The sequence below is a fragment of the Tiliqua scincoides genome, chromosome 11 (assembly GCF_035046505.1).
Source record: "Tiliqua scincoides isolate rTilSci1 chromosome 11, rTilSci1.hap2, whole genome shotgun sequence".
NCBI classification, from domain to species: Eukaryota; Metazoa; Chordata; class Lepidosauria; order Squamata; family Scincidae; genus Tiliqua; species Tiliqua scincoides.
Window position 1 is genome coordinate 28,016,479 of NC_089831.1, and position 8,762 is coordinate 28,025,240.

The window sequence follows — 8,762 nt, forward strand, 5'->3', positions numbered from 1 at the left end:
TCCCTGTCAGATTTGCACCACCTTATTTGTGTCTGAATACAACAAGGAAGTCTTTTCAGGTGCCCCAGAATTGCTGAATCCGGTAAGTGCGTCAGCACTGAGCATGCACTACTCACTCACTATTTCCAGTGCAATGCACTTGTTGTGGTTGAAGCAGCCTGAAACTCTGCGAAGACACAAACCCCTTCCAGGAAGTGCAGAGCTGTATGAGTGGGCAGGCGGGCGGGCAGGCAAGCACCCTGTCCCATGTGTGATCTCTGGGCAAGGGCTCACTTTCTCACTTGTGCCTCTGGGGCTGACCCAAGTCCTGCCTCATTTTCCCCAAGTCAGACATGGATTGTATTTCTTTAAGACATTTATCTCCAGCCTTTTCCCTCCAGCAGGAGGAATTTGAGGGGGCTTAACACCACTTTTTAAGAGCCAAGCAAAGCAGGTAGAAGACTCAGTCGAAAGAGAGACAACAGATGCACAACCCCCAGCAAGCAGTGGACGCATCTAGCTGGGCAGGAGAAAGTAAAGCAGGACACAAGCAAGGCCCTCAAGGAGAAATCTTCAGTGGTGTGATGAATTCCCCAAGGATGCCCCCTCCCGCAAAGCTGCTCGGACACTCCTACAGTAGCCCGTGTGTGCAAATATCACTCCCAAATGGCCCCGTGGCTGGATGCAGTCCATGTCTGGAGCAGTCAAGTCTCCTACTGAGATGGGCATGCACCTGCCGATTGGGCAGCCAGACCTGTCCGTCTAGGTCAGCCATTTTCAGCCACTGTGCCGTGGCGCACTGATGTGCCATGAGTCGTCTACAGGTGTGCCACAGGAATTTGGGGGCATTTATTAATAGAGCCAATGGGAGATGTGAGCCCTCACAGGCAGCATGGTGTCAGTTGTCAAAAGCCTGGTGGTGGCCTTGACCATTTTAGTGCCTTGTCAGTGTGCCCTGAGATGGAAAAGACTGACAATCACTGGTCTAGGTAAAGGGTGGGGTGGAGAGGCCAGGTGGGCTCCATTCCTCCAATCAGGTGACTTGGTGACATCACAGAGTGTACGTTCTTAGGCCTTAGGGTCTGCCCTGAGCAGCCAACACTGTTTCTGGACAGCAGCCAGGCCTCCTGAGCAGGGACAGCGTCTCGCGTAGGGAGTCAATGTCCAGTTTTGCTCTTCAGCTCCAAAGCTGGCCTGTAAGGCCTCCAGGGTTGTGGCCGTGCCTTGCAGTTGCACCTCAGCGCCCTCTGCTGGGCATTGCGGGGGACTGGATCTAAGCTGGTCGAGTTTTTCCCTTTGTGCTCAGTCAGTTTCCTATCAACTTGCCTGAACTTTTCCTACCCCCCCTCCCCCACTTTGTTCCATTCCTTTTCTTTTGGATCTTCAGTCATGCAATAGCTTTTCCTCTTGCCTGTCTGGTCCACGTAATTCCGTGGACTGGCCCATCTGACTGCTCTTTCGGACACAATTATGGTTCTGATTTTGAAGAACTCCTGCACTTCATTGTGCTCCAGGGAGAACATTTTCCCCAGTCACCCTGTGCCTGGTCTCTGAAGCCTGGGGCAATGGCAGCAGATAACAATGACCAGTTTCCTCACCCATCCAGCTGCTCACCCAGTAAAGGGAGAAAGCAGGGAGCAGGAAGGGGAGCACAAGCACTAACCACTAGGCCCTACTCTCCTTAGTCAGCTTGCCTTCTCTCAGTGCCTTCCCTGACAGAGCCTCTTATGGGGGCTGGTACCCCACCAGGGATCCCTGCTGGTCCCTGCTGCCTTCAGGACTTCCCTTGTGGCTTTGGGGTCCAGCTCATCAGGGAACTGGGGCTTCATTCTCCCCTGTGCTGATGCTGAAGATATGCAGAGAGGACTCCACTGGGGCTGGGTGACAGGAAGGAAATGAGGTTGCCTTTGGAGGGGTCAGGAAGGCCGCTGGGGGGACGGGACACAAAGGAGCCAACTGCCATCAGAGACCATGGAGGAGAAGGGCCAGTGCTAAACTGCACCACACAGATTTGGGGTGCAGGCCCCCCCTTCATTCAGGATCCCACAGAGTCATCACAATGTGAGGAGATGTCAGAGCACAGGGGGCCCCGGAGGGTCTTGCCAGGCGTTGTGGCTGGCAGTTCTCTGCTGGCTTTCCCAGGCCCAGGCAGCTCCTTTCCCACAGGGCAGACAAAAGGGCCGAGCGGAGGCTCAGAGGCACTCCGTCTGCTTCTGTCGGATCAGCTTTCTGCTGATCCAGGAAGCACAAAGTGCTTTTGTGGGGCACACTCAGCTCTCCCCCCCACCCTACACTGCAGCTCCAGGAAACTGCTGAGCTGCTGCTGTGGCATGTTGAGGCCTGACCCAAGCAGCCAGTGTGCCACAGGCTGCCAGCCAGGAGTCCTGAGGCTGAGCCCCAATTCCAGGGCCTGACTCAACTCAGCCTGAGAAGGGGGGGACTCTCAGCGTGACTGGGCCACCATGGTCCAGGTGGCCCAGTTGCTCCTTCAAACACAGCTGTGTCTGTCTGTCCCTCCCCTGACGCCCAGCCCTGCTGCTTCAGAGTGCCCCCTCCCTCCTGCAAGAGAGGGAGGCTTCCAACTCCTGGCTCTGTGATGCTTTCACCAGCTGCACATGCATTGGAGAGGAATACCTGAACTCCTAGAGCCCAGAACCTTCTTTCACCCAGGACCAAAGAAGCAAGTGGGAGGGGGGAGGAGTTACACCCTGTCCTATCACGTGCAGGATGCTGGCTCCCAAAGGCTTAATGGCGCCCTTGCCTTCCTAAGAACATCAGAACAGCCAAGCTGGATCAGGCCAGAGGCCCATCTAGTCCAGCTTCCCGCATCTCACAGCGGCCCACCAAACGCCCCAGGGAGCACACCAGATAACAAGAGACCTGCATCCTGGTGCCCTCCCTTGCGTCTGGCATTCTGACATAACCCATTTCTAAAATCAGGAGGTTGCGCATACACATCATGGCTTGTAACCCGTATTGGATTTTTCCTCCAGAGACTTCTCCAATCCCCTTTTAAAGGCGTCCAGGCCAGATGCCGTCACCACATCCTGTGGTAAGGAGTTCCACAGACCAACTACACGCTCAGCTACACTGTCTTGAGTTCAGCGATCCTCTGGAGCACTTGGTATCCCCCCCCTCCGCGACCTCGGCGGGCGGGCGGGCGTGCAGCAAGAGGGCTCCTGCACAGGGGCAAAAGGCTGCTCCCAGGAGCACTACCAGAGGACCGGACTTCTTTCGGGGCCACCGCCGCCACTGCCTGCCCCCCACACCTGCCCCAGCGGGAGGAGGCGGCCGCGCCGCACCTGGGAGGGGCCGCCCAAGCTTCCTGGTTGGGCTGGTGGGAGGAGGCGAACCCAGCGCTGCCGTGCTCGTCCCAGCCCAGGGGAGGGCCGGGCCTCCCAGACAGCCTGCCGAGGGCCCTCCCTGCCCGCATTCCCAACAGCTGCGCGAGCGTGGAGCATGCCCGGGGTGCCCCCTCCGCGGAGGCCGCCTGGCCCCGGCTGGCTGGCTGCGGGCTCCCTGCTGCTGCTCGGTAAGGCGTCCGGCCCCTGACCTGGGCCGGGAGGCTCCGGCGAGGGATCTCTGGCCTGGCCCGGCCGCCTGGCTGGCTGGCAGAGCGTCCGCCGTCGGGCGCGCCGGGCTCTCAGCGGGCAAATCCTACCCGGCGCCCGCCTACTCCTGGGACCCTCCCCGCCTCCCCCCCGGAAGGGGCTTGTTGCGCGCCCGGCTGTGCGGGGACGGGGCGTCCTGCGCTCCGGATCGCGGCCACTCCAGCAGCCCGGCGGGGGCCTCGCGGGCCGCGCCTCTCCCCCTCGGCGGGTTCTCCGTCTGCCCCGCCCCTTGGAGGGGAGGGCTGCTGCTTCGACGGGCCGGCGAGCCGGCGCTGGCCACCGGCGCCCCGTCGAGGGCAGGGCTGCTCCATCGCGCAAGGGCAGCGGGTTCGATCTTGCTCTGGGCCGGGCGGCCCAGCGCGTTGGGCAACCCTGTGTGGGAGTTCCGCGTTTCCCAAGCCCCGTGAGTCACTGGGGCAGAAGCCGCGCCGGCCCGGCGGCTCAGGCTGCAACCCTAGCCACACTTTCCTGGGAGTAAGTCCCATTGACTATAATGGAGCTGAGTAGACACGCCTAGGATTGGGCTGTCGGGCGACGGGGCGCCCAGAGCCCCGCGCCGCTCCTCCTCCTGCGGTGGGGCTCGATGCCTCCGGCTGCGCGCTGTGCTGGGGGGAGGGGGGCTGCACGGCGAAGGGCCGCCTGAGGACGCCTGGAAGGGGCTAAGGCCTGGGCTGGGGGTGGAACGAAGCCCCGCTCGGACTGCAGGCAGTGACCAGAACAGCCCCCCCCCCCGGACTGGCAGTGTGAATTTCGAGTGATGGGCCTGCCTCCCTCCTGGGGTGGGGTGGCTGCATTAGGTGAAACTGCCCTCATGCACCTGGAGGGCCAGCAGCCAGGCCCATCAGCCCCCCCCCCCGCGCTGGCCCACTCCTCGCTGCCTTCTGAGGATGGAGGGGTCCTTGCCGTTAGCACCCTGGGGGCAGGCAGGGGCTGGGCTCGCTCTGTCGGCTGCAGCGGGGGCTCCACTCCACCTGTTTCCCTCCAGTGCTCTGGCCTGCGGCAGCGGTGGACATTTACACACCTGGATCCCTGGAAGCCCTGAACGGGACGGACGTGCGCCTGAAGTGCACCTTCAGCACCTTCACCCCCGTCGGGGAGCAGACGACGGTGACCTGGCACTTCCAGCCGCAGGAAAAGGGTCCGGTTGAGTTTGTGAGTGCCCCCCCATGTGGGCCTGGGCTCTGGGGGTGATTCTGGAAAGCGGATGCAGCTCCCCACGGAGAGCTGGGGTTTCCCCACCCTGATCTGTTCTGATCTGTCCTAGTAGCCTCATGGCGCACTAGGAGGCAAGCGTGCTGGGGGGAGGAGGTTGTAAGGGGCACAGCCTGGCGCCCTGCGCAAGAAAGTTCTCTGAATATCCGGACACTCTGGTGGATCAGGAGGACGATGGTGACTCGTGCCTTACAGCGTATTTCACAGGGTTGTGTTGCAGTCTAAATAGTGGTGGTGAACCTGATTTGATGGGAAGTGGGTTCAAATCCTCCTGAGGGCACCTGCTTAATCCAGGACGCCCACCAATGAGGCTGGTCCCCACCCATGTCCAGTGATGCCATTCAGACAGAACTGCCTGCCCTTCCAAGGTGTGGGGGGAAGGAAGCTGCTGGCCAGAGGTGGGCTGGCTCTTGGCTTTCTTCACGGCAGGCGTGACAGGAGAGCACTTCTGGCTGTGCTTCCCCAGGTCCTCTACTACCACGGGAAGGCTTTCCCCCCCACCAGTGGCCGCTTCTTTGGCAGAGTCACCTGGGAGGGCAATGCTGTCAAGAACGACGCTTCCATCAGGATCTGGGGAGTGAGCCCCACTGACAACGGAACGTTCCTGTGCCAAGTGAAGAACCCCCCTGATGTGGACGGGGGCCTCGGGGAGATCCAGCTGAGCGTCGTGCTCAGAGGTGGGTGAGTCTGCCCCAAGGGGGGGAGGCGAGTGCTGCTGGCATGGACAGCGGCTGCTCTGCCAGAGGTCCCCCCACGGGCTCCCCCCACATCCTGCCTCTCCTCTTTGCCCAGTGCATTTCTCCGAGATCCACGTCCTGGCACTCACGATCGGCTGTGCCTGTGCCCTGATGATCATCGTCGTGATCGTGGTGGTTGTTTGCCGTCATCGGCAGAGAACAAAGCGAGAGAAAGAGATGGAGATGGTGGAGGCAGAACTGTAAGCAGGGGCTTTGGGGAGGCCAGTCGGCTGCAGGCGAATGGGGGCTCCCACAGGCCCCTTGAGATCCCAGGGCTGCCCTCTCCCAAAGAGACACAAAACCTGTGCCGTGACACAGCACTTCAGGGACAGAGCCAAGGAGGATTTTTTGTGGGGCTGGCTGAAAGGAAGCAGGAACCCCAGCACACCCCTGCCTGGTCATGGGGGGGGGAGGAAGAGCCAGAAGGCAGTGTTCTGAGGGGACTGTGGTGGACTGGAGAGAGAGGCTGGAGCAGAAGGTGGTGCCACCTGGCCTGACCCACCGGAGGCTGTCCTTTGATTTTTGAACGCTCTCTCAGATACACAACTCCCTGAAACTAGAATGTTGCTCTCCAGCAGAGAAGGAGCTCCAGCTGATCCCATTACCGTTGTGTACAGGTTTTCTGTCTGTGGGGAGTGTTCCCTGCCTTGCAGTTGGATTCCCCTGGACTAGGACTGAGGATAATTGCAAATCTGGCCCTGATGTCGCCTGGGGCCAGGACTGCAAAATACTTTTTGGCATTCTGAAGGCCTTAGGAGGCCTTCTGGGGGGCAGGGAGGCCACGGGCAGCCTCCTTGGCCCTTATCAGGGCTTCTGAGGCCTAGAAAATGGACCCCCTAAAAGAAAAAATAGCAGTGGGGGGAGGGCTGTGGTGCTGTCCCCCTGCAGGCTGCATCCCAAAGCATTTACCTCCCTGACCGCCTGGATAAGCCAGTGCTGGGGTGCTTTTTGCAGCCTCCCATCTGGCACATGAGCATTGCCTGGCCTGCTTGGCTGGCTGACGCTGCCTTTCTTGTGCTCAATCACAGGGCAGAAAAGGAGAAGCTGAAGAAAACCCCCCGGGAAGGCAACCTGTCCGAGCCAGGAGAGAAGGTCTAACGTGATGGGTATGTGCCTTCCTGCGACCCAGTGGGGGGGGGGGAAGGGCCCAGGGCAGAAATGTGCTCCAGAGGCAGGCATGGCATGGCATGGCATGGGGGGGGGGCTGTGCTCCCTTTCTTGGAGGTCACTCTAGGCTGGGGAATGTTCAGGCCACCATCTCCTTCTGAGTGCAGAGAGATCACTGCGCCCTTCTGAGCTGCCGCTGCAAGTGTGGGGCTCATCCACAGAAACGTGTGTAATTGATAGCCCCTTTCCCAATTCATGGCCATTCCCAGCATTGCTCTTGACCCTGGGACAATCTCTGCGCCTCTTTGCTCCTTACAGGGCCGCCTCTCTGTACCCCCAGGGCTGTGAGAGCTGGAGGCAGGCACTTCTGGGACCGCTGACACCACCAAGAGGCTGCTCTTCCCGTGCACCTTGAAGGGCAACACCATTCGCCCACCATGACTGCCTTGGCTGCAGCCCTGGGCAGGGAGGTCTGTCTTGTTCCCTTTGGAGAAGAGAAGCCGTCCCCTCCCCCACAAAAGAAAGGAGCATTGGCAAAGACCTGCTGGTGCTCCACACCCACACCCAATGGGAGCACTTGGGCGGTGACCTGCTGTCTCCCCACGGCTTCTTGCTCGATCACTTGCTCTGTGGGAAGAAGCCAGCAGTCTCAGGCAGGAGAAACCGCCTGGGGCCACCCTGCAGAAGAATCCAAGGAGACGTGGACTTGAGTGGGCTCTTGCCTACAGATGGTTGAGGTGGTGCTGCCAGGCCGAGAAGCTGAGCAGGACTGGCTCTTCCTGGGAACTGTGCCATTGCAGGAGAGCCACCCCTGCTCCACCTGCAGCAGTTCTAGCCGGCTTGGCCCTGGCAGCGTCTCCGGGAAGGGCTAGGAAAACCCCTGCCTGAGCCACTGCTGAGCTGTCTGGACACAGCGGGCGGCAGCTTCTGCTCTTCCTGTGCCATGAAATCTCTTCCTGGTGGGTGGAGATCTTAGGGGTGTGTGAGGACAGCCTCCTCCCAGGCACAGCATGCTGGGATACTGCCTCTTTGGGTCCTGGCTCTGTGTGCCTGCTTCACTTGATCAGGAGACTCTTCAGACCTGTAACCACCACCCCCGGCCCTGCTTTCAACAATCTCTGCAGAGAATCCTTTGGACCAGGGCTGTCCAAACTTCTTGGCAGGAGGGCCACTTCATCTCTCTGACACTGTGTCGGGGGCTGGGGAAAAAAGAATTAGTTTATATTTTAAATTTGAATAAATTTACATACATTTACACAAATGAATACATTAGAGATAGAACTTATGTGAATGAGTGAAGGTCTTGCAATAGCTCAAGGCCTATAAAAGGCCTTGTACAAAGCAAGGCCAGCCTTTCCTTCACTGCTGCTGCAGCATCACAGATGTGAAACCAAGCAGTGGAGGGAGCCCTCATCCCACAGCTCACGCAAGAGGTCAAACAGTTGCCCTCACGCTGAGAGTAGTTGCATAGAGCTAGTGTGGGCTCCAGCAAGTCTCCGGAGGGACAGAGGCTTATTGGAGATTGGGGGCTCCCTGAGGGCCAGGTTGGGAGTGCCTGAGGGCCGCAAGTGGCCCCAGGGCCGGGGTTTGGGCACCCCTGCTTTGGGCCAAACAGCCAAGGGTGGCTTCACATACAGCTCCATGACTCCAGTCAACTTGAGTCAAGGTCTCTGGGTTGGTTACCCCCCAACACAGGTGCCTTCTGTCACACTAAGGGCAGAAAACCCAAATCTGGATCTTGACCCTTTTGCACAGCAGGGACTCCTTTTCCCCACTGCTGCCCTGTAGCCCAGAGGTGCAGTCCGTCTGCTTGGCTTTGCCCAGCCAGTGGGTGGAGCCCCATTCAGGGGATTGGTGTCCTTGTCCTAGAGGCAGAGAAGGGGGGGGGGCTGGAAGGCTGCACTCAGAGCATCTGCTGGACTCCTGGCCATTTTTCAGCTGGGACCATGAGGGCCTCCCTGCCTGCCTGCCTGCAACACCACTGATACGTTCTCTGCCACCCACCCCCTCAGTGCGTGGCACAATTTTCTTCTGCTGCCACAGCTGGAGGGCAGCAGTTGGGCATGGGCAGGTCCTGGGGACTGCTGTCTCTGGGCTGCTGCTGGTGGGGGGCGTC

The 8,762-nt window shown here is 59.8% G+C and overlaps 1 protein-coding gene across 2 annotated transcripts; it reads left to right on the forward strand.

The window, feature by feature from the left end:
• The first annotated feature begins 3,396 nt into the window (after positions 1–3,396).
• MPZL2 (myelin protein zero like 2) lies at positions 3,397–7,911 on the forward strand. 2 transcript variants are annotated; one of them, XM_066639579.1, is made up of 6 exons: positions 3,397–3,511; positions 4,576–4,742; positions 5,269–5,479; positions 5,595–5,739; positions 6,568–6,645; positions 6,965–7,911. In XM_066639579.1, exons 1-5 carry the CDS (start codon positions 3,439–3,441, stop codon positions 6,635–6,637), a joined length of 666 nt encoding a protein of 221 aa, XP_066495676.1. In that variant the 5' UTR covers positions 3,397–3,438; the 3' UTR covers positions 6,638–6,645; positions 6,965–7,911. The 2 variants fall into 2 exon arrangements, with proteins under 2 accessions (XP_066495676.1, XP_066495677.1); XM_066639580.1 differs by having other exon boundaries at positions 6,987–7,911.
• Positions 7,912–8,762: the final 851 nt, after the last annotated feature.

Excerpts from the sequence above, each read along its gene's own strand:
- MPZL2 (XM_066639579.1), top strand. The coding sequence starts at position 3,439 with ATGCCCGGGGTGCCCCCTCCGCGGAGGCCGCCTGGCCCCGGCTGGCTG. Across the intron at positions 3,512-4,575 it reads GGGCTCCCTGCTGCTGCTCG|TGCTCTGGCCTGCGGCAGCG; the intron begins GTAAGGCGTCCG and ends GTTTCCCTCCAG. Across the intron at positions 5,740-6,567 it reads GAGATGGTGGAGGCAGAACT|GGCAGAAAAGGAGAAGCTGA; the intron begins GTAAGCAGGGGC and ends GCTCAATCACAG.